At 38.0% G+C, this 26280-nt stretch overlaps 1 protein-coding gene across 3 annotated transcripts in view; it reads left to right on the top strand.

Annotated features, from left to right (window-relative positions):
* Positions 1-26280, top strand: part of Sec16 (Secretory 16) — a 753833-nt gene that overhangs the window by 571895 nt on the left and 155658 nt on the right. For all 3 annotated transcript variants that reach the window (XM_067137541.2, XM_067137539.2, XM_067137540.2), the window contains exons 24-25: positions 6761-6941; positions 7022-7144. In XM_067137541.2, the coding sequence (XP_066993642.2) occupies positions 6761-6941; positions 7022-7144 (304 nt within the window). The remainder of the gene's footprint in view (positions 1-6760; positions 6942-7021; positions 7145-26280) is intronic.

The following is a 26280-nucleotide window of genomic DNA, read 5'->3' as shown; positions in this document are numbered from 1 at the left end:
TGATCAGTCACATTCAATATAATTGCTGGAGTGCATCAGTATCGATAACGGAAAGAATAGCGCATGCTAAATCGCTCGTACTTACAAATGCATCAGTGATAGGGTTCTCGCTGTAACTGAAGGATAATACATAGTTTAATATAGGAATTTTCAAGACACAGAAAAAGGCTGTCATTATAACGGACCTCTCGCTATATTCCATACTCGTTATAGCAGACTTCTACTGTACTATCAAATCTATACATATATAGACTAAAGTAAATTCTGTCTGTTTTCTCTGTCTGTTTGAAATCTCTAATATCAGGAAGTGCTGAACAGACTTTATTCAAGTTTTCACCAATGGATAGAGTGTCTGTCAAGGAACATTTATGAATATAATTAATACATATATGTTGTATATTAGCTGAGCTGTCACGATTTATGTCAAGCAAGCAAGTCGTGTGGTTCAGAATTTGACCACTGGTGCTTGCTCTAATACGAGATCGCATCATGTGAGTTTTGTATCTTGCAGTGAATGGTTGCACTGAGCAGTAATATAGATTGTGATAAAGTAGTTGGTTTTGTTTCCTTTGCGATTTCATCATGCCTCGATGACGTGTTAATATAAGATACAACACTGCAAATGCTAACAGACTACTTGTACTACACAATAATGACAGTTATGATGAAAGAGAAGACCATTTAGAGACTGAAAAGGCAAACCATTCTTTGCAGAGAGATAGGCAAAGTTCACTGGAACGAAACGGTAGATTATCTCAAGATCGTGAAAGACATGGGTTCCAATGAGAGAGAGAAACATCTTGATAGAGGACAGCGTATGCTCAGAGATCGTTCCAGACATGCACAACAATATCATAATCTGATTAGAACACATAATTCTAATAACTTATGATTAGAATGTTCAGCAGTGAATTATGATTCTATCATAAATTACAAAAATTATCTGATGATTTCGATAGGTGCTATGACTATTGTCTGTCAGTATTGTTCGGCATGGAAATAGCTTCCAAAGAAAGTTTGTTTGTGTTGGCCCCAGATGGAGAGTCGCGTAATGTAATATATACATAGATATTTAATATGTAAGGCCAACCCGTGCAAAGCTGGGGAGGGTCAGCTAGTAAGCTATATATTTAAAACTCTTCTTCTTAAAGCACTCTGAATACTACATGGTGGCGTACGAATAGTTGACACATTTAAATTTAGAATAACAACTTTACTTTTCACAGAACACTAATGAAATTTTAGACACAGGCAGCTTAGACCCTGGAAATACATTTCACTATATCACATGTTCAGTGTGGCCTCCACTTTGGCGGATAATCTTCGAGACAAGTACGCATGTTTCTGACGACTTTGCAGCACAGGTCTTCATGAATTTCACTGGAGAGGTGCACAAACCGAGCTTTGAGATCTTGAAGTGAAGAGTTTTTCTTTCAAATAGCCCCATGAAAAGAAATCACAAGCATTTAAATCTGGGCTTTAAGGAGGCCAGAAGAATCCGCCATAATTGTTGTTCTGTGGGTAACGATGAGACATTACACGATCAACACATACTCCCCTCAAAAACTCAAGAACATCGTTAACTGTGTGAGGTATTGCGCCATGTTGCATAAACCACTGCGTATGAGTAGGTACAGCGAGAATTAGAGGCATAAATTCATTCTCCAGCATGTCCTTATATCACTGTGCATTAACTGTCTGACTGAAGAAAAATTGTCCAGTTAACCCATGACTTGACGGAGCAACCCACAGACTCACTTTTCCCCATACGTGTTTTTTCCATGAGTAATGTCTGGTTTTCTGTAGCCCAAAACCGCATATTTTGCTTATTAACTGCCCCTTTGAGATGAAAATATGCTTAATCAGAGAACCAAGTGTTAAACAGTACTTCATCTTTATCTTGAGTCCATAAGGCGTACTGCAAATTCTTCTGCCTGTGAAAATCTGTTAGCTTGTGTAGCACAGACATTTTGTACGAGTACAATTGAAGGTCACCATATAACATTCTTTGAACTGAATGCCGTGATATTCCACTGTCTCTCTAAGCCCCCCCCTGGTTTACTTGTGTGGGCTGCGCTGCATGGCGACCCTCAGCGCAGCGATGTTTTCAGGAGATTGAACTGCTGGTGCTCGTGGTCGCTTATCTTCTTTCACACTGCCTTGTCCTTCAAAGTTTCTGTATAAGCGAAGGGTGGTGTTCCTTGCTGGTGCCCACCTAGTCTGAAATACAGCTCGAAATTTCTTTTGTGTCGACTTAACACTTTTTGATTCGCAATAAAAGAGAACTGTTTTGGCGCGCTGCTGAACGGAGAGCTGGCCATGGTCAGCCATGGCAGAAAGCTCACTGGAATGCAGGCATTTGGAGACAGCGCAGCAGTGTCACCTCTACAGAAAGAAAAGCAAAATCACATCAATTCATAAGTCAAGGTCGGCTGCATGTATTTGAGTTTTGATGTGTGCGGTCACAATAGTAAGTCTATTTATTAATTTAAAAACCATGCATTGAAAATTTAAAACTTAAAATTATATTGCAGCTCCTTCTGTGCTCCTTGTCTGTTGAAATACCTCCCAAACTGGTTAACAACTTTCGAGCCGAATTATTGTTAATCTTTCCATTACACTATAAAATAAAAAGAAATCCAATACTCATTTGTAAGATACATGAAAAGATTTTTAAATTGAAGATTAAAGTTAAATTAATAAATAGACTTACTATTGTGACCACACACATCAAAACTCAAATACAGGGAGCCGACCTTGACTTATGAATTGATGTGATTTTGCTTCTCTTTCTCACAGAATATGCGAGTTAGTTTTGTTGTAACTCACTCCTTTATTACCCTATGAATCAGAAAACTGAAACAGGTCCACAACTATAAGAAGCTGAAAAGAAGACTTTAAACTGAAACTAATGACATACACTGTGTGGCTTCTTGTATACTTGTCAAATCAGAATCATTTCAATGATAGCTGACCCATAATTCAAAACAAACATGTGCAGTAGACTAATTAATAAGGATTAAATAGTTTTGCCTTTTTTCTGACAAGACAGATACTTTACCAGTGATTTCTCGTTGTTATTATATGTACATTTCTCAAGTCTATTTGTGATTTGCACTTGCTTCTCTCTTTAGTGAGTTACATTTGTCCATCAAAGAATGATGCCGAGAATATCATCCATTATGAGAAGATTCCTTACAGATATGGGATCAGCTTCACTACCAATTTGAACTGCACATCGTAAAGCTGGAAATCTCAAGATATATGTTAGTGTCAGAGACTGCTTGGGGATGAACGGTTTTGATGACCATTTATATAGATTTTTCCCATAATAATGAGGTTGTACTAAGTTGTCATTACGTTTGTCAGAAGATTCACTCATGTTATTTGCTTCTCTCTCATAGTTCATTGCCTAACTACCTATTACTCATTATTTTCACTATTTTCAGAGTTGGAATATGATCATTATCATAAAATCGTATTTATTGTAAACTCGTGTCCTCATCCTGAGGTGGTGCAGCTCTTTTCAGGCACACGCCCAATGGAGGTGAGCTGATTGTATCATTTTAACCACATACCAGCCCTCTTACCATTCTTAAATTTCTGGCAGTACCGGGAATCAAATCTACTATGCTACGGAGGCAGACATGTATATATCAGATTTGTTGAAATCATCTTGTGCAGAAAAGCCTTGAAAAGTTTAATTTTGATACAGAATGGTCCCACAGGCCGCTTCCAGAAGATCAGTCACAACTGCACGTAACCTTCAAATTGTTAGTCATACTACAGGTGGGAAGTTCTTATCAGAACTCAACAGTAAGGTAGCTAACAGCACAAGTCATTGCAACAGTGAAGTTTCAAGATATTTAAAGTCAACAAGTCAGTAGTGGTCTTGGTGGCTAGTTAAGGGTTATTATTATTATTATTATTATTATTATTATTATTATTATTATTATTGTTGTTGTTGTTGTTGTTGTTGTTGTTGTTATTATTATTATTATTATTATTATTATTATTATTATTATTATTATTATTATTATTATTATTATTATTATTATTATTATTACAAACTTCCCCCATGCGGAGGCTGCCACAAGGACAAAGTATGTCGACTGCACGGTATTTTGTTTTCTAAGTTACTGTTGACTTTGCTACTGTGCCAGGTAGAAAAATAAGGCTCAGGAATTAATTTGCAATATTGTTGTTCAAATGCTATATAGATGCTTGCGGAGTATGGTCACTGAACCTCGTATTGCGGCGATAGCAATGTCGTGAAGTCGTGTCCGGCTGAGGCCGAGAGAATCCCATAGCTGTACAAGAAATTTAGGGATTGTGCCTCGAGCTCCGATCATGAGTCCATGGACGGAAATATTGTCTAGGTGATATTTATCTTTATAGTAGTTTACAGTTGGCTGGTAAATTGACTTCTTTTCAGCGTCCACCTCTTCGTCCTGGCCAACGTGCAACTCAAAGCGTATTGTGGGATCTAAGATTAGTCCTTGCTTGCTAGCAGGTTGAAAAGCTATCATGTCAATACGCCTGTTACTCCCGTCAGTAGCTAGGCCAGAAACCTCTTCGTGCACCGTGAAACCGTGATCCCTCAGCGAGGTCGCAATCATGTGTCGTATTGAATTAGGTATACTCAAGATAAAACTGAAATGGTGACCTACTGCAACATCTTTGTGAATTTCCGTAATTCATAACTTGATAATATTAAGGGGCCGCATGACCTAGATATTAGGCCCCTTTAAACAAAAAGCAATATAATAATAAGATCTGTTCTAAATTAACATGTTTAATTTTAAATTGCAATTTCCTTCTGTTATTTTCTTGTGCATTAGATAGTGATTTATACTTGATTCACTCCTTTGAATTAGGTGTGAATATTTCATCAGACTACAGACAGGAAGTCTCATAACTGAGTTCTGGGTTGAATGGTTCAGGTGAAACTGGCTTTTTGAGCCAAAATTTGTGGGTTCATTCATGGCTCAGTCATGTAGTATTTGCAGGTGTTCAAATATGCCAGTCTTATATCAGGTCATTTACTGGGACATGAAAGAACTTGTGTGGAACAAAATCCTTTCACTTTGTTTCTGAAAACTATAAAAGTATGTAAAACCAATAACATTATTATTATTTTTTTTTTTTTGATTCGTTGTGCCCAGCTGTGGAGCGCGTTTGAACTTATTTTGCACAATGTTTCTTCTTCTTTTCTTCCCAATATCTCTTCATTTTTTCACTGTGTTCCTTTCTGCGTGTTTCTGTCCAGCCTGTATTTTTTCTTGTTGGTTTCTCTGCAAATTTATGTTTGTTTACTAAGCTTCTAAATTTCATTCTATCTTGAATGGTTTCGTCCTCGATACCCATTTCTTGTAGATCTTCATGTATTTCTGCTAACCAATTGTTGCGGATTTTCAGGGTTAGAGCTAGGTTTAGAATTTTCTTTGTCAGCCTGTTGTTATCCATTCTGTGTAGGTGTCCGTAGAATTTTAGTCGTCTCTTTCTGATGGTATCTGTGATTTTTTCTGTGAATTGAAAAATTTCGTGTGGTTTCTTTTTCATCCAAATTCCATTTTCGAACTTTGGTCCTAGGATTTTTCTGAGAATTTTCCTCTCTTGTTTCTCAATGCTTTTCATTTGTGACCTGCCGCCAATGATCAGTGTTTCAGATGCATAAAGTGCCTCTGGTTTGATGACTGTATTGTAGTGTCGTAATTTTGCATTTTTTGATATACATCTTTTGTTGTATCTGTTCCATGTGATTTTGTAAGCCCTTTGCAGTTTAGCAGTTCTTTCTTTGTTAGCTTCCTGATTTAACCCTGCTGGCTAAATAATTTCACCTAGATACTTGAATTTGTCTACTTGGGAAATTATTCCACAATTGGTGATTAATGGTTGATTGTCGAATCTTGATTTAGTTCCTTCCATAAACTGCGTCTTTTCAAATGAAATTTGAAGTCCGGTTTTTGCGGCTATTTCATTCAATTTTTCTATGGATTGGATTGCTTCTTGTCTGTTGTTCGAAAGGATCGCAAGGTCATCTGCGAAAGCTAAGCAGTCAAGGTGAATTTTGTCTTTAAGAAGTCTGCCAATGTTTATACCTTTAGTTTCTTTTCTCCATTCACGAATCACTTTTTCCAAAACTAAATTGAATAGTAGTGGGGATAGTCCATCTCCCTGTCGGACGCCAGTTCTGATTTCGAACGGTTCAGAAATTTCTCCCAAGAACTTAACTTTTGATGTTGTGTTGGTCAGAGTTTGTTTAATCAATTCCCTCGTTTTCCTGTCGACTTGAAATTCCTCTAGTATGTTGAACAGGGTCTGCCGATCTATGGAATCATACGCTTTTTTGAAGTCAACAAAGGTGATTACTGTTTATTATTATTATTATTATTATTATTATTATTATTATTATTATTATTATTATTATTAATAATAATAATTCAGTAATTCAGTCTGACTTATTTGCTCCTGCAATGTATCTTCTCCAACTGGGTTGATCCTCTGTGGTATGTTGTTGTTGTTGTTGTTGTTGTTGTTGTTGTTGTTATCACAGCTATTTATGTTCTTGCTGGTTTGCTCCTTGAAACAATAATCGTAGTGTATATGAAATGCTGTGTTTCACTTTTCCTTTCCTGCAGAGGTGCCAGCTAAAGTTTCTAATTTATTGCTGATAATTATCTTCCATTTTTAGTGGTCTTTCTTTATGCTGAACTATTTTATAAAATGAACAAATTCCATTATCTAATACATTTTACAGATTGTTTGGGATCCTGAGAGAAAGCGTTGGACTAATGTAGATTCAGAAGAGGACGATACAAATGCAGTCCTCCCTCCACCCCCTAAGACATCTCAACTTCCTGGAAGTAATATTGTTCCACCAGCACCAGGTAGTGCTGGAGACTCTGGATCTAATATTTATAAAATGAATCGAAGTAGAGGTGAGCATGAATCAGTATAAACATCTTTTGACCTTCCACTTGTTGAAACTGTCAAAGTAATGTGTGTGTACTGTTGTTAGGTTCACGGGCCAATTACGTGGATGTGCTGGGAGGCAAGACTGCAACCAACCCAGTCATACCTGCACCAGCATTGTTCCAGCCCCCAACCACAACCCCCATGAATATCTTTGTACCTGAACCTGGTAACTATTCTGACCTCTTCTAAGGATATGTCGGTGAATGACTAGTTTTCTAAGTATACAGTAGATGTATAAAACACAGCAATATTACATTTATGTATTGTAATACTGTATGTGTGTTTTTCTTCCAGATGGCTATATTTTCGTGTTATTTATCACTCCCTCTCTTTGTATCTCTAATTTTTGTTCTTGTAAGTTATTTATTATTTCTGTAGTATCACTGCCCATATTAGTTGAAACTGAAAATCCCATCATTGAACATCATTGCAACGTCTTCATCTCACCGTGTTATAATTTATTTTATGCTCGACAAATCAGAGTTCAGATTTTCATTATGATACAGGTTCTCCACCAATCAGAGTTCAGATTTTCATTATGATACAACTGTTTGACGAATTAGGTAAAGATAGCAAAATCAAACATGTCGGACACACATATTAATATCAGTGCACTTTATACTTCCAATATTCCACAACCACATGGAACATTCCCACAAATTTCCTTCACCAACTTTACAATAAACAATTTTTATTTGAAATAAAGCTAGGTTATAATAACCTTCTATCAAAGCTTTGAAAACATATGACATTGTGACGGTCTCTGATCCACTCGCGGAAAATCAATAACCCAGCGCATGCGCTCTGCGGCCTGTTAAGTAAACTCAACTGTCAAACGGCATCTTGACAGAAATTTATGAATATTAAAAAAAGAGAGTTATAATTATTGTCGAGCATAAACAGTCGTATGCAACTTGCCTATAATGGTAATTAAGACACTCCTGTTCTAATTATTGGCATTATAAGCTTGTTGCATAATGTACTATTTTCTAAAGTTTGGATATCTCATTATTTACTGTAGGTAGTTAATTCCTCCTTTTCTGCTTATAAGTGATGTACAGTAAATGCTCAAAGTGCTATATAGAGTTCACATCACATGATGCCAAGGTAAGGAGATAGAGAACAATATTTTCTTCTTCTTCTTAAGACGCCGTCTCCGAGCGAAGGTTGGCGATCCATGTAACTAGCTCTGATCTTGACAGTGCAGAATGGAATGGCATTTCTGAAGTACAGCAGTGCCATCTTTGAAGGTCTTTCAGCCAAGAATTTCTTCTTCTCCCAACAGATCTCTTCCCCTGTATCTTCCCTTCGATAATAAGCTGTAATAACTGATATCTCTCACCTCTCATGATATGTCCTAGGTATTGAGTTTTCCTCTGTTTTATAGTGAACAGTAGTTCTTTTTGCTATTTCATCCGACGAAGGACCTCTGCATTTGAGATTTTCATTACCCAGGATATCCTCAAGAGACGGCGATACAGGAACATTTCGAAGGCATCAATACGTTTTTCTGTGATTGGATTCAGAGTCCAGCTTTCATATCCATATAGGAGAACAGCAAATATATAGTAGCGGATCATACGAATTCGTAGTTGGAGATTGAAATCTGACCTCACAAAGAATTTCTTCATGGTAATGAATTGTTTCCTGGTCTGCTCAATTCTAGATATTATCTCCCGTTTGGAGTTACATTGGTCATCCAAGATGGTACCCAGATATTTGAGAGAAGACATTGGTTCAACTATTTGATCTTTTATTGTGAGATTTGTCTGAATTGTCTTCTTAGAGAACATCATCAGTTTCGTTTTTGAGGGGTTAACATATAATCCAACCTCTTCACTGTGCTGAACTAAGGAGTTTATCATGTACTGAAGGGCTGGCATGTCATTAGCTATGACAACAGTATCATCTGCATATCTGATGTTGTTGATGATTTTCCCGTTAATATTTTACAACCATGGAAATCTGTGACACTGTAATAATAGGTGGTGGTGGTGGTGGTGGTGATCGTTGTTGTTTTAAGGCATTTAACATCTAGGTCATCTCGCCCTTATGATGATCGTCTTACACTTATTAATATTATTATTATTATTATTATTATTATTATTATGCCATTTCACTGTATGCAATGAAGTTTATTTGGAACAAAAATGGTGACTATGCCGTAAGAACGCCAGAAATAAAATGTCAACATGTGCATAAATGATAAGAGAATGATACTTTCGTCAAGTAAAAGAAGGAAAGAAATTATAGAAGGCGGTGAGAAAAGACGTTGGAATATTGTTAAAATTTATTATTGAAAAGAAAAATATTTCACTAGCCATACCAGCAGAGCAATACGCGAAGCATTTGGAAGAAGGCTGATTCAGAAGAGAGAAATATATAAAGCTGAAGATAAATAATATTAAACATTTTCACAAATAGTAGAAGTCATCGGCGAAATAGAATTTTAACATTTCATCATATAAAACTGCACGATCTAATCGGCAGAGTACCATCAGTGCTACATCACGAGATACCGGCAAGAAGTCGCATATAACGAAAGGAATTCAATATCAAGAAGTCGCGGAATAACAACAACTGGTCACGCAAGAAATAGAAAGATTACACTACCCAGCATGATATTTGCGGCAAAGCATTTGATACGTGATTTTAACTAAATAAGGTCTCATGATTTCAAAAATGTCATTGGTTCTATTGTATCACATCTAGTCTTCGTGTTATTTGCCATTTACTGTCTGAAAATGTGTCAATGCGGCACAGTACTGCATTGTGATAACAGCGAATCGGCTGTTTGTGGATTGCTACAACAGGAGCTTAAAGGCTGTACTACTTCATAACGGAAACATTCTAGCTTCGATTCCTGTGGCACATTCGGTTTCACTAAAAGAAAATTACAATATATCACAATGCAAACTGTTTTAGATAAAATCAAATATTATGAGCACCGGTGGGATGTGTGTAGTGACTTGAATGTGTGTGGTATTCTATTAGGACAACAAGCAGGCTACAATAAATTCCCTTGTTATTTATGTAAATGGGACAGCAGAGCCAGGGACAAACACTGGTCTACACCTTTCTGGCCCAAGAGACAAATTTCGACACCTGGTGTGAAAAATGTTACAAAAGCTGCCTTGGTTTACCCACAAAAAATTATTTTGTCACCGCTACACATCAGACTGGGAATCGTGAAGCATTTTGTTAAGGCCTTGAACAAAAGTAGCCCCTGTTTCAAGTACATTGCAAGCTAATTTCCACATTCATCTGATGCAAAAGATAAGGAAGGCATTTTTAATAGACCACAAATTAGAAAGCTTCTGAAAGACAGAAACTTTGAACAGACAATGAATGCCGTGGAACTTGCTGCATGGAATTCAATAAGAGACATCATAACGAAGTTCCTAGAAAATGTCAAGGATGAACAATACGAAACAATAGTGAAAACGATGTTGGTTGATATGAAAGAGTTGGTGTGTAGAATGAATCTGAAACTGCACTTCCTTCATTCTCATCTCGATCACTTTCCGAAAAATCTTGGGGCTGTTACTGAAGAGATGGGAGAGAGCTTCCACCAGGACATCAAGGAGGCAGAAAGAAGATACCAGAGGAGGTGGGATGAGCCAATGATGGCCGACTACTGTTGTTGTTTGAAAATAGAAGCCAAACTTGATGTAGTCAGGCGCTGGGCAGCCAAGCGTTCATTCCAAAGGGACATCTAGGAGTGTTAAAGTTTATTTTGTTCACATTTATGAATTCATAAAGATACTGAATAAAAGTTACATTGTTTGCTTGTAGATCACGTTTAATTGTCAAAATAAATTGCTTTCATTACCTCACAGTTGTTTGTGGTTTTGTGTAAATCAGTATTATATTACAATAAATGCTAAATATTTCATTGTACTTTTATATTCAATAATTATTCATTGTATGTAATAATTCAAGACAGTATTCAACTATTTCAAAATATATATAATAATTCAAAGAAATATAAATATTTCCAAAATTATCAACATTTTTCAGTACTTTTTAAATGCAATATTCAGGTCTATCTCGTATTTTGATATACCTATTGCGAGAAAACACGACGTGTTACATAGAAACAGACAACAGATTCGTGTTCAGCGACCCAAAATTAGTTAGGATCACCTAACACATCTCTTGCCACAAGAAAAAAGTTTGAAAATGCTGGGTTGTGTTATATTACAGTTAAATTGAAGCCTTACTAGACATATTGAAAGACTCTAAAACATCATATCATAATAAGAAGCAGTAATTACAGAATACTAATAGATCATAGTAGGCTTTGTTTCCTGAAGATGACGAAAATGACCATGTTGATCTGCTTTTCTATTTTCACTGCGCAAGAAACTGACTACGTCATGTGCTAGACGTGCAGAGGCGGAGGCTACCTAGATGATGGTAACACGATCGACAAGTCCAGCCCACGAGGACTGGAGCTGAGCGAAGACCATCCCTAACATTCCCGAGAGGCTAATACGATGCCGTGAACCCGAATACCTCATGTCCTAGCCAGCTGGACATGTGACAGCAGCAACGAGAGGCAAGAGGAAAAGATAATTCTTGACTAAGAACATTCTTCTATTAAGAAGTTCAGATAATATTTATCTGGAAAGTGCCATTTATATTTACATTCCTTACTTGAAAGATTTATATAAAAGTGCTATTTTAAGTGTCCTTTAAGAGTGATGTTACATGAATAGTCAACTGAATTCACAGTATCAGAGGTTATTAGGTAATCTTCTAACATAGGAAGTGATTAACCAGTAATGATTTAATTTTTGCATTCGTAATCTTGCCAATGGTGAATGAAAAAAAGTTAATTCATGTAAATACGATATTATGTAATAATGTGGTTAACATTAGGTTTATATTAGGGCATGTACTATTAAGCTGAGATGAAGTATGATCGTATATAGGTTATTATAACGTTGTAGGAAGACATAATAAGATAATTTATGGAATTTGAAGAGAGTTTACCAAGCTCGATAGCTGCAGTCGCTTAAGTGCGGCCAATATCCCAGTAATCGGAAGATAGTGGGTTCGAGCCCCACTGTCGGCAGCCCTGAAGATGGTTTTCCGTGGTTTCCCATTTTCATACCAGGCAAATGCCGGGGCTGTACCTTAATTAAGGTCACGGCCGCTTCCTTCCAATTCCTAGGCCTTTCCCATCCCATCGTCGCCGTAAGACATACCTGTCGGTGCGACGTAAAGCAAATAGCAAAGAAAAAAAAATGAAGAGAGTTTGAGAACAAAATAGAATATTTAGATGGATGATTAACGATGAGAGAGTAACATGCATCAAGTTGAGATGAATTATTATGTTGTTATAGTATTAGGATGAGACATGAGATGTGTTATATGAAATAAATGAGTTATATATGAAGAATGGTAGTATGTTATGAGGAATGATGATGGTGATGATTATTATTACATCGCAAAGGAAGAGATAGATAATTTTAGAAATGAAATTTGGTTAATTGACGCTATTTGTGATAAATAATAATTATAATTGGTTCTCACACGTATGATATTTCTTCAAGAAGCTTTATATAGTACCACTTACGATCCAAATATCGTGCATAACTTAACAACTACTTATTTGATCATCAAAAAATTATGCCATACATAGATGATAGCATGAATGTAACCTATTTCTATACAAATTTCCTAACCACAGATATTCTTACTCTGATAAAACAAGCTTAGAAGCTTATGTATTTACATTATATGAAATCACTGGTAACATTATTCATAATTGAAGGTTGATGATGACAGAGTCTTCTTACAAACCAGATTACATTAGATACTTGAAATAAAATTCAGGAAACTCAATTGTCAAAAGTTACTAGTGTTTCGCCCAGAACAAAATTAGGCGTTTGTAAGAAAGGCAAAAATATTTTGATGATGAATCCAAAAGTTATACCTACTGGTAAAATAGTAAAGAATTTAAAGGCAAAAGGTGTTGAAACTCTATTGACTCAGTTGACTCTATTGACTCTCTGGGACCCAGTGGAGAAATGTTGAAGTGCTTAAGTTTTACAAAGAACTCACTGATAACGATAACCTTCCACAAAAAACAACCCAGAAGATGAGGGAGATGCGTGTGAGTACAGTGTAGACAATGGCATTAATGTTTAATTTAATGTTTAATGTTTTTTAACGTTTAATTTTTGAAAATTTATTTCTGGTTCATTTTGTGTAAATACATTGGCTTTTTATACTGCATTGATTTTTTAAGTTAACTTTTAAAATAAAGCATTTTCATTCCTTCAGTTTCTTTAGTTTGGTGCAAACCCGGCCATCTCCAAATTTGAACTTTAAATATTTCAAATAATTATACGAATAAAACATTGGCATTCTGTTACGTTCATTACAATGCTATTTAGAAGTGATATAACAAACAAAAATAATTCTAAATCTCTTTATTTAGATTTTATACGTTTTTTCGGTCTCCTGAAAAATTTAACCATTTGGAGATGGCCGGTTTTGCAAATAGACGACTCACATGTGAAATGTTTGTGATATTTGAGAAGAAAGTTTTCCTTTGACAAATAATATCCCTGATGACAGAATGTGTTTGCTGCTGGAAAATGAATTTTGCCATACTGCGAATTGAGTAGGGAATAACTAATTAAATTAAGTGAAAGTTTGTAGGACCAGATTATGTGATGATGAGAGTAGGTCATAAGCATGATTCTGATTTTATCTGTATTTAAAGCAATGTAAATATTTTGCGTCAGACATTTTCAGTTTGCTCCCAATCAAGATTATAAATATTTGATTATGTTTCTTCTTGTTAATTAGTCGGAGGCCTCTAATTTTAAAATACTTTGAAAGCATTTGAGATGCGATATCAATTATTATTCATTTCTTTAATGATATTCAAAGCACTTAAAGTACTTCTTCTAGATCTTCTTCATTTTTTAATAAATAGTACTGTATAATTAATGATTCTTTCAATGACTTCCTAGGATAAGTATTTAGTTGTTAAGTGAACATAGATTAAGAATTATGCTATAATATTTGGATACGAACCGAATTCGCGACTAGGAGACGTCCGTTGCGTAGGTTTGTTTATCCGATAGTTTACCACGACAGCGTTTTCTTGTGTTACAGAACCCATAGCCCAGAATTTCGTCTGTGTTTTGGAAATTGATATTCTCTTCGAGCTAGTCTAGATCTTACGCTACCCAACCTGGACGAGGGAATGGTGCATTATTATTATTATTATTATTATTATTATTATTATTATTATTATTTGCACTGTTGTGGTGAAGTGTTCATGATACCGGTACTTGTCCTCTAGTATCATTTTATCTATTCATATTCAGTTGAATCACTAGTAAACTATACCCTGTATTAAACGGGGAGTGTTTTGGCCTCTAGAGGCTACTCAGAATTGTCCAGAAAATATTTCACTGTGTTAAAAATCACTTGTACAAGTCCAAAATATTTTTACAACCACAGCAAAAACAGTATCCCATTTCACACAGACTGTAAACATGTAAATCAATGTAGTTACTTTGCTTGTTAGAATTGACTAAATATGCTGCTTTTGAAGGTGATTTCTTTGATACAAGTAACTTTTAAGTTTTTCGTCTGTCAAAACACAAAATATTACTCTTAGAACACTATAACATACCTGTAAAAATCTATTAGTTACTAAACTATTATTAATAGTTTTTTACCTGTATGAGCTCAGAACATTTTTAGCAAGCAATCAATCAATCAATTAATCAATACTGATCTGCATTTAGGGCAGTCGCCCAGGTGGCAGATTCCCTATCTGTTGCTTTCCTAGCCTTTTTTAAATGATTTCAAAGAAATTGGAAATTTATTGAACGTCTCCCTTGGTAAGTTATTCCAATCCCTAACTCCCCTTCCTGTAAATGAATATTTCCTACTTTTATAAACGCCATTCAAACTTATTCGTCTACTAATGTCATTCCACGCCATCTCTCCGCTGACAGTTCGGAACATACCACTTAGTCGAGCAGCTCTTCTTCTTTCTCTCAGTTCTTCCCAACCCAAACTTTGCAACATTTTTGTAACACTACTCTTTTGTCGGAAATCACCCAGAACAAATCGAGCTGCTTTTCTTTGGATTTTTTCCAGTTCTTGAATCAGGTAATCCTGGTGAGGGACCCTTACACTGGAACTATACTCTAGTTGGGGTCTTACCAGAGACTTATATGCCCTCTCCTTTACATCCCCTAAACACCCTCATAACCATTTGCAGAGATATGTACCCTTTATTTACAATCATATTTATGTGATTACCCCAATGAAGATCTTTCCTTATATTAACACCTAGATACTTACAATGATCCCCAAAAGGAACTTTCACCCCATCAACGCAGTAATTAAAACTGAGAGGACTTTTCCTATTTGTGAAACTCACAACCTGATTTTTAACCCCGTTTATCAACATACCATTGCCTGCTGTCCATCTCACAACATTTTCGAGGTCACGTTGCAGTTGCTCACAATCTTGTAACTTACTTATCACTCTATAGAGAATAACATCATCCACAAAAAGCCTTACCTCCGATTCCACTCCTTTACTCATATCATATATATATATATATATAAGAAAACATAAAGGTCCGATAATACTGCCTTGAGGAATTCCCCTCTTAATTATTACAGGGTCAGATAAAGCTTCACCTACTCTAATTCTCTGAGATCTATTTTCTAGAAATATAGCAACCCATTCAGTCACTCTTTTGTCTAGTCCAATTGCACTCATTTTTGCCAGTAGTCTCCCATGATCCACCCTATCAAATGCTTTAGACAGGTCAACCGCGATACAGTCCATTTGACCTCCAGAATCCAAGATATCTGCTATATCTTGCTGGAATCCTACAAGTTGAGCTTCAGTGGAATAACTTTTCCTAAAACCGAATTGCCTTCTATCGAACCAGTTATTAATTTCACAAACATGTCTAATATAATCATAAAGAATGCCTTCCCAAAGCTTACATCCAATGCATGTCAAACTTACTGGCCTGTAATTATCACCCCTTCCTTTATACACAGGGGCTACTATAGCAACTCTCCATTCATCTGGTATAGCTCCTTCGACCAAACAATAATCAGATAAGTACTTCAGATATGGTGCTATATCCCAACCCATTGTCTTTAGTATATCCCCAGAAATCTGATCAATTCCAGCTGCTTTTCTAGTTTTCAACTTTTGTAACTTATTGTAAATGTCGTTGTTATCAAATGTAAATTTTATTACTCGGATCTACGGGAGTAATGGAGTCCCACTCCCATTTGACAGGCGAGGGACTCCTTGGAAACAACTTGGCGAACGAAATGGAATTCGATGAGGAGCTATCAATATTAATGGGGCTTATGGAAGAAAGAAGGTAGAACTGGCTGAGTCAGCAAAGAGGATGCATCTGGATGTGCTAGGAGTAAGTGATATTCGGGTACTTGACTTGTGTACTTGACGGGTGTTAGAAAGGGAAGGGCAGAGTCTGGGGTAGGACTCTTTATCAGGAATACCATTGCACGCAACATAGTTTCTGTTAGGCACGTAAATGAGCGAATGATCTGGGTAGATTTGTCACTTGGAGGAATTAGGACAAGAATTGTGTCCGTGTATTCACCATGTGAGGGTGCGAATGAGGATGAAGTTGACAAGTTTTATGAAGCATTGAGTGACATCGTGGTCAGGGTCAACAGCAAGGATAGAATAGTGCTAATGGGCGATTTCAATGCGAGAGTTGGGAATAGAACTGAAGGATACGAAAGGGTGATTGGTAAATGTGGAGAAGATATGGCAGCTAATGGGAATGGGAAGCGTTTGCTGGACTTCTGTGCTAGTATGGGTTTAGCTGTTACGAATACATTCTTCAAGCATAAGGCTATTCACTGCTACACATGGGAGGCTAGGGGTACCAGATCCATAATAGACTATATCTTAACAGACTTTGAATTCGAGATATCTGTTAGGAATGTACAAGTTTTTCGTGGATATTTCGATGATACAGACCCCTATCTGTTCTGTAGTGAACTAAGTATTTCTAGGCCTAGGGTAGAGAAAGTGAAATCTGTCTGCAAACGAATAAGGGTAGAAAATCTCCAGGGCGAGGAAATGAGACAGAAGTACATGGATATGATTAGTGAGAAGTTTCGAACAGTAGACAGTAAGCAGATTCAGGATATAGAAAGTGAATGGGTGGCATACAGGGATGCTGTAGTAGAAACAGCAAGGGAATGCCTAGGAACAGCTGTGTGTAAAGATGGGAAAAGGCGAACATCTTGATGGAATGATGAAGTGAGAGCAGCCTGTAAACGTAAAAAGAAGGCTTATCAGAAATGGCTCCAAACAAGGGCCGAGGCAGACAGGGATTTGTACGTAGATGAAAGAAACAGAGCGAAACAAATAGTTGTTGAATCCAAAAAGAAGTCATGGAAAGATTTTGGTTATAACCTGGAAAGGCTAGGTCAAGCAGCAGGGAAACCTTTCTGGACAGTAATAAAGAATCTTAGGAAGGGAGGGAAAAAGGAAATGAACAGTGTTTTGAGTAATTCAGGTGAAATAATAGATCACTGGAGAGGTGGAGGGAATATTTTGAACATCTTCTCAATGTAAAAGCTAATCATCCTGGTGGTGTTGCAAACAGCCAAGCTCATGGGGAGGAGGAAAATGATGTTGGTGAAATTATGCTTGAGAAAGTGGAAAGGATGGTAAGAAAACTCCATTGTCATAAGGCAGCAGGAATAGATGAAATTAGACCTGAAAAGGTGAAGTATAGTGGGAAGGCAGGGATGAAATGGCTTCATAGAATAGTAAAATTAGCATGGAGTGTTGGTAAGGTACCTTCAGATTGGACAAAAGCAGTAATTGCACCTATCTATAAGCAAGGGAACAGGAAGGATTGCAACAATTATCGAGGTATCTCATTGATTAGTATACCAGGCAAAGTATTCACTGGCATCTTGGAAGGGAGGGTGCAATCAATCGTTGAGAGGAAGTTGGATGAAAGCCAGTGTGGTTTCAGACCACAGAGAGGCTGTCAGGATCAGATTTTCAGTATGCGCCAGGTAATTGAAAAATGCTACGAGAAGAATAGGGAGTTGTGTTTATGTTTCGTAGATCTAGAGAAAGCATATGACAGGGTACTGAGGGAAAAGATGTTCACTATACTGGGGGACTATGGAATTAAAGGTAGATTATTAAAATAAATCAAAGGTATTTATGTTGACAATTGGGCTTCAGTAAGAATTGATGGTAGAATGAGTTCTTGGTTCAGGGTACTTACAGGGGTTAGACAAGGCTGTAATCTTTCACCTTTGCTGTTTGTAGTTTACATGGATCATCTGCTGAAAGGTATAAAATGGTAGGGAGGGATTCAGTTAGGTGGAAATGTAGTAAGCAGTTTGGCCTATGCTGATGACTTGGTCTTAATGGCAGATTGTGCTGAAAGCCTGCAGTCTAATATTTTGTAACTTGAAAATAAGTGCAATGAGTATGGTATGAAAATTAGCCTCTCGAAGACTAAATTGATGTCAGTAGGTAAGAAATTCAACAGAATTGAATATCAGATTGGTGATACAAAGCTAGAACAGGTCGATAATTTCAAGTATTTAGGTTGTGTATTCTCCCAGGATGGTAATATAGTAAGTGAGATTGAATCAATGTGTAGTAAATCTAATGCAGTGAGCTCGCAGTTGCGATCAGCAGTATCCTGTAAGAAGGAAGTCAGCTCCCAGACGAAACTATCTTTACATCGGTCTGTTTTCAGACCAACATTGCTTTACGGGAGCGAAAACTGGGTGGACTCAGGATATCTTATTCATAAGTTAGAAGTAACAGACATGAAAGTAGCAAGAATGATTGCTGGTACAAACAAGTGTTAACAATGGCAGGAGGGTACTCGGAATGAGGAGATAAAGGCTAATTTAGGAATGAACTTGATGGATGAAGCTGTACGCATAAACCGGCTTCAGTGGTGGAGTCATGAGAGGCGAATGGAGGAGGATAGGTTACCTAGGAGAATAATGGACTCTGCTATGGAGGGTAAGAGAAGTAGAGGTAGACCAAGACGACGATGGTTAGACTCGGTTTCTAGCAATTTAAAGATAAGAGGTATGGAACTAAATGAGGCCACAACACTAGTTGCAAATCGAGGATTGTGGCGACGTTTAGTAAATTCTCAGAGGCTTGCATACTGAACGCTGAAAGGCATAACAGTCTATAATGTTAATGTATGTATGTATGTATGTATGTATGTATGTATGTATGTTATACAGGGTCTTTTTTATGGCCTGCTCCGTGTGTGAGGAGAACACACGCGGAAGGCGATAGCGCGGCCGGGTGACTCATTTGGCGAGAGATACATTGCTTCATGACTGGCTAAGATAATTTAATGCAGTACGGTAGCGATAACCATTGCTTCACACACAGCAATAGTTCATTTCATCTGCGGCATTGGTTGTGTGTTCATTGTGTTCGTTTTAAAATAGCGTAGTTTCTGTAGGAATACTAATAGTCTGTTTGAGTGATGTATACAGTAGAACAGCGTGTATTCATTGTATTGTGCTATGTGAAGCATTCTTCTTATACAGAATGCCGCTTTCGATTCATTCGCAAATTTTCTGGAATCCTCCCTCCCCATAGGAGTACGGTACGTAGATTAGTAAAGAAGTTCCGCACCACCAGGTCCATTCTTAACAAGAAATCACGCAAGAGACGAACCGTTTTAACAGAGGAAAAACTTGACGAAATAGGAGCTCTCTTGGAAAGAACTCCAACAAAATCCCTGTCGCATCTCGCCGTACAGGCTAATGTGTCATTTTCTTCTACCCACAAAGCAACAAAACTGTTAAAAGCAAAATCGTACAAACCCACCCCTGCCCAATATTTAAGAGGACCTGACAGTTTCGCTAGGGTTTGGTATTGTAACTGGTTGCTTCAGTCATTTCACGATGGGTATGTTGACCCAGAACTTTTATAAGTGATGAAGCATGGCTACACTTAAGTGGCTATGTAAATAGTCAAAACAATCGCTACTGGTGTGCAGAAAATCCCCACCAGCTGCATGTCCGTCCACTTCATGATGTAAAAATAGGAGTTTGGTGCGCAATAAGTGCTGGCAGAATTATAGGGCCTATATTTTTCCGCGAATCAATAAATGCTGATCGATATATAGCCCTCATTCTCAGACCATTCTTTCAAGAGCTGACGGAATAAGAAAGGAGTAATGGTTACTTTATGCAAGATAATGCGACGGCACACACTGCTAATCGGTCTATGGAGGTAATACGGGAAATCTCCTGATTTAAATCCCTGTGATTATTACCTGTGGGGGATGCTGAAGGGAAAAGTGTATGTGAACAATCCTCACACGAGTTGAGATTTGTCGAGTGCCTGCAAACCTATTTACGAGGTGTCAGGCGTATTTGACAGCTGAGGGACAACATTTTGAACATCAAATGTAATGCCAGGTAGGTTTTAGACTAATAGTTTCACTAGAAATGGATGTCTATAAGTGTGAATTGCCGTGAGTAGTGGGGAGGAAAAAGCGTGCATTATACCGGCTAGCGACCAAGTGTCATTGCGCCAGCCGTGCCGTGCTCTGAGTGGTGCTGCCGAGCATGCTAAAGAAAAGACCCTGTAGTAAATTATACCTGTAAAAATCTATTAGTTACTAAACTATTACTAATAGTTTTTTACATGTGTGTTATAGTTTTACTATTTGGTTACTAATTTGATTTTTTGTTCACACGATACTTTTTTTTTTTAACTCTTGTTTAAAACATTTTTATTTTTCATAGCTCTATAAAGATTAGAGAATGGCTAGGGAATGTAGGTGCAGGGACTGTGGGTATGAGCAGACATTCAGGAGTATGAGGGAAGAGTTAGAGAGTTTGAGAGACAAATTGGATTCTATCAGGGAACAGGAATGGGAGAAATTGTGGAAGACAGGTGTCCTAATGTTTTAAGGACAACGAAACTGAGAGCCAAGAGCTCTGCTCATGTGGAGAGTTCAGCAGGGATATTGGTAAGGAAACAGTATGAGCCACTGCAGGAAGAACAGCAGAGGGAAGAGGAGAAACAGGGAAATGTAAAAGATGAATGGGAGGTAAGGGAATGGAGAAAGGTAGGAAAGAGAAATATCGAGTACAAAATAGGAAGGAGGAGGAGGTAGAATAGGGTGATGGTGGTGAGACAAGGGAGGAGGTGTTGGTTTCTGCAGCCATCAGGGAATATAAGAAAGACCAGGAGTGGAGGTAATCCAATGATGTGGGAGGGGTTAAGGCTCTGGTCAGGGGGATCCATTATTACACATGTGGGGAAAGTGTGGAGGAAAGTGAAATTGGTTAGACTGTTATCCAGGAATTAGGTTAAGGCAGATGTTGACGAAAGTAGAAGGGAAAGAGGAGGGTAACGAGAAGGTGGCAGTTTTTCACAATTGGTACCAACACCATAAGGAAAGCAGTAATAGGTGCCACTATAATTGGAGTTGTGTGGGATCTGGTTGATGCAGCATGGAAAAAGTTTCAAGGAGCAGAGATTGTCAGTGGGATATTGACTGGAAGGTGATTAGAGATTTAAATGAGACAATGGAGTGGGTATGTGGGGAAACTGGGATTGAGATTTGTAGATAGGAGACAGGGATCTACGCTCAGATGGTCTTCATTTGAACTGCGGTGGTACGTATAAGTTAGGAGGTTTTTTGGAAGAGTTATTGGGTGGTATATACAATGGGGTGGGCTAGGAAGCGGTGATGAGTGTACAGGGAGCTGGAAGTCATGTAATAATGACATAAAGTTGTTACTGGTAAACTGTGGAAATTGTAAGGAAGGGAATAGAATTAATTTAGTAGATATATATTTGCCAGATATTGTAAGAGGAGTTCAATGATGGCTAAGAAGTGATATTATGGATTCAGAAATTTTCTCCCAGAACTGGAGTGATCATCGTAGTGACAGGATAGATTTAAAAGGAGGAGGGGATAATGATTTTAGTGAAAGAAGAATTTGCAAGTTATGAAAAGGTTAAGAATGAGAAGCATGAGATTCCTGGTGTAAGGTTCATCTATAAAGAGAGCTGGCAACTTGATGTTTTTGGGGGTACAGAACTGGAAATGGTGATGCTGATGCAAATTATTTGACAAGTTAGTCAGCTTCGTGGGAAATTACACAGAAAGGAACGTGGTAGTAGTGGGTGGTCTAAATTTACCAAGTGTTAACTGGGAAGGGAATGTGAATGAAGAAAGCATGACCAAAAAGTGGCAAATAAGTTAATCTTGGAAGTACAGCTGGACTAGAAAGTGAAAGAACCAATTACGAGGAAGAATATTCTACAAAACCTAATGTGCTCTATATGGGGAAACTGAAGTGATAGATGATATAAGTGTTCACGAAGCTGTTTTCGCCAGTTAAAAGTAGATGATAGGAAAGAAGTTTGCAGAAGTAGCAATATTAGGCGTTAGAGTATCAGTTGGTGGGTGTGCTATTTACCAACTGATGAGCCCAACTTAGCACACTGGGGCAAAATTCTGGCAACCAGGAATGAGTTGGCTGGAAAATTTATAATGTCCAATAATGGACCATCCATTTATTTATTTATTTATTTATTTATTTATTTATTTATTTATTTATTTATTTATTTATTTATTTATTTATTTATTTTATATTGCAAAGTTAGGGCACCCAGCCCTCTCTTACATTCAACCACAATACAACAAATAATATTGAGGCTGCCTGTCACTAATTATGCTACTTATACTATTTCCTAATTAACCTAATTAACCAAACAATATGCAGCTTATTAGCTTGATAATTCAGTCCTCTTTTCTCTCTCACACAGACACTTGCACACACACTTACAATTTACACACTTATCAACTACCCTTACGTTTACATTATATAAGATTAACAGAACCATTTTTAATTTTTCAGTTACCAATCACACGCACATATACACACTTCAATCGGTAACTCTCAACAGGAAGTCTCGGCAAGTTATTTTCAATTTGAGGAAAGAGTCAATACCCCTGACACTTACTAGCAGGTAATTCCAGAGCCAGGAATCGGTTACAAGAAAATAATTATTATACACAGAAGAGTGGTGAAGAAGAATAGTTAGAGTGGAGCCTGAGTGAGTGTTACGGTTATGGAAGGAAGAGAGGAAGTGAAGTTTAGATGAAATATACTATGCAGAAGTTTGTGTATTAAGACAAGTACAGTATATGATATTCATGTCTCTTATCAGGTTTTAACCAGTTCAGTGCTTGATAATAAGGAGTAATACGCACATCATACCTTAGCTTAAAAATGAATCTAAGGCAACAATTCATAATATGCTGCAGTTTCCTGGTTTGTTCTTTAGTAGCGTCTACCAAGATTACATCACAGTAGTCAAGGATAGGAAGAATTAGGGTCTGTGTTAGTCTTTTGCCGCATATTTAGTGGTATAATGTCTTTTATTTAATTTCAGTGGGTGTAGAGCAGCAAACACTTTCTGACCTATGTTTTTGATATGTTCAGTCCAATTTAGAGTTTTAGTCTTAGTCACACCGGGTGAGTTGGCCGTGTGCGTAGAGGCGCGCGGCTGTGAGCTTGCATCCGGGAGATAGTAGGTTCGAATCCCACTATCGGCAGCCCTGAAGATGGTTTTCCGTGGTTTCCCATTTTCACACCAGGCAAATGCTGGGGCTGTACCTTAATTAAGGCCACGGCCGCTTCCTTCCAACTCCTAGACCTTTCCTATCCCATCGTCGCCATAAGACCTATCTGTGTCGGTGCGACGTAAAGCCCCTAGCAAAAAAAAAAAAAAAAAGTCTTAGTCACCCCAAGATTTCTCACTGTTTTACTGTATGGGATTGTGCTATTATTTATTTGTAGAGCAGGATCGTTGATCTTGTGTAGGAGCTTATGGGAACCGACAATGATAGCTTGCGATTTTGATGGATTTATGTGAAGTCTGTTTACGAGAGCATATTCACTGAGTTGTTTCATGTCATCATTTATGCATTTTACTGCATTTGGTAATTCGCTTAATCTGCATTGGTAATATATTTGGAGATCATCGGCAATAGGAGGTAATTACACATTTTTAGAGAAGATGAAATGTCATTGATATACAATGTAAAAAGCAACAGTCCTAAAATACTACCTTGTGGCGTGCCCACCTTCCTTGTATGCCATTCTGAATTTCTTTTGTGAGTTATCACCCGCTGCCTCCGATCTTTCAATACATACATACATACATACATACATACCCCACGTCGTTCCATCTTAAGCGATGGGTCGGCGAACGAGGCTTCTCCACCAGTTGCGATCTCTGAACTTCTCTCCTTCTCCGATGCTTTCCAGAGTATGTCCTTGCTGTTGAATGTCAATCTTCACCATGTCCTTGTACCTGAGTCTTGGTCGCCCTCTTGGTTTTTTGTCCTCAAGTTTTAGATCATACATTTTTTCGGTAATCTGTGAGCCACACCCCCACCCTTACCGACAACACACCTACGCATAAAACGCACACGTCAGAGATTCGAGGCGTGGACCTCGACTAGAAAAGGCCAAACACAGCTCACAACTGGAAACGGTGATCCAAGTACAAACGGAATTTCTCAACACCTAAAACTACGGCCAGGCATTCCTTCTCATAAATCAAATTCAGCTCCATGCAACAGCTTGCTGTAATAGTCAATAGGGACTAGCTTCCCGTCCTCATCGGACTGGTTAAGTACAGCAGAAACGGCAAGTTCGCTGGAGTCACACTGCAGGACAAAATCTCGGGAAAATTTTGGACTGTGGAGGACAGGGGCTTCACAAAGGGCATTTTTCAGTTGATCGAAAGCATGGGTTTGAGCTTCACCCCAGACGAAACGGAAATTTTTCCTTTTCAGAAGGTTCAAGGGGGCCGAAATTTGGGAAAAGTCTTTGATAAAACGGCTGTAAAAGCCAACCATACCCAGGAATCTTCTCACACTGCGGACATTCTTAGGCCGAGGAAACTCTTTGATACATTTAACTCTGTCGGGGTTCACAGCGATTCCGGAATCGGATATGACATGACCAAGAAAATTTAGGCTCTTGGAGCAAAGAGATGCCTTTTTAGGATTTATTGTGAAACCGTGCTTGCGCAAGCGACTAAGAATCTCTCTAAGATGGGCAAGATGCTCCTCAAAGCTTGGGGAAAAATTAGAAGATCATCCAATAAATTGAAGACGTAGGAAAATTTTAGATCTCCGAAAATCGAATCCATCACCCGGCTGAGCTCTTGTCCACCAATAGAGGTGCCCATCGGTACTTTATTGAATTCAAATAGGCCAAAAGGAGTGGCGAAGGCAGTACAGGGGCGACTTTTGGGATCCAAAGGGATTCGGTAGTACTCTGAGTTGAAGTCAAAACCTGTGAAGAATATAGCGCCATGACAATGTTGAAAAGCACTTTCAATGGTAGGTAAGGGAAAGCTGTCGAAGACTATGTTCTTATTGACCTTATGACAATCAATTACAAACCTGAATCTACCGTCATTGTATGGTGACTTGGAGTGACTGATGACCTTCTTTTCCGAAAGATCGTCAACACATTCTCTCATAGCAGACAACTTAGGGGGCGAGCAACTGAATGGAGGTGACCTAACAGGGTTATCATCTTTGAATTCAATGGAAAGGAGAAATTTTTTGCACAAACCAAATCAGCCGTTAAAACATCAGAAAATTCTTCCAACAAACTGCTCAACATCAGGTTTTGATTGTCAGTCAGATCACATGAGGCGTTAGGAAGTTGGGATTTTGAAAGAGCGCATACAGTAGCACGTTGGAAAGGAGCTTCAAAAGGGTAACTTACGCCTGATTTGAATCGAAAGGCAAAAGTACAAGTGATAAAATCAATAGATAGACCAGTAGCCAGCATAAAATCAGGTTCCTAAAATCACCGGGACAGACAGATCGGGCACAACATTAAACGTCCAATCCCATGTAAGATTGTGAATTTTGATGTGACATTTTATTCGACCCATGGGACATACCTGACGGTCACCGGTAGACATGAACTTTCCCAAGCTCTCACAGACTTGGAGATATTCTAAATCTGTAGAAGACACAAAGGATTGGTTCATGAAGGAGACACATGAACCGATGTCTAATAAGCCATACAGTACCCGCGATCCAACCAAAATTTTGGCCCAGGGTGTAGACAAGGAAAAGCCCCAGATCCTTTTATTAACACAAACATCAGGCGCCAACGACAGGCCATCACGCCGGCGCGCCTTTAGTTTCCCTGCTGAGGGTTGCACCGAGGACACGCGCTGAG

Source organism: Anabrus simplex, chromosome 1 (assembly GCF_040414725.1).
Source record: "Anabrus simplex isolate iqAnaSimp1 chromosome 1, ASM4041472v1, whole genome shotgun sequence".
Classification (NCBI taxonomy): Eukaryota; Metazoa; Arthropoda; class Insecta; order Orthoptera; family Tettigoniidae; genus Anabrus; species Anabrus simplex.
The sequence above is the reverse complement of the archived record's forward strand: the minus strand, read 5'-3'. Positions and strand labels throughout refer to the sequence as shown.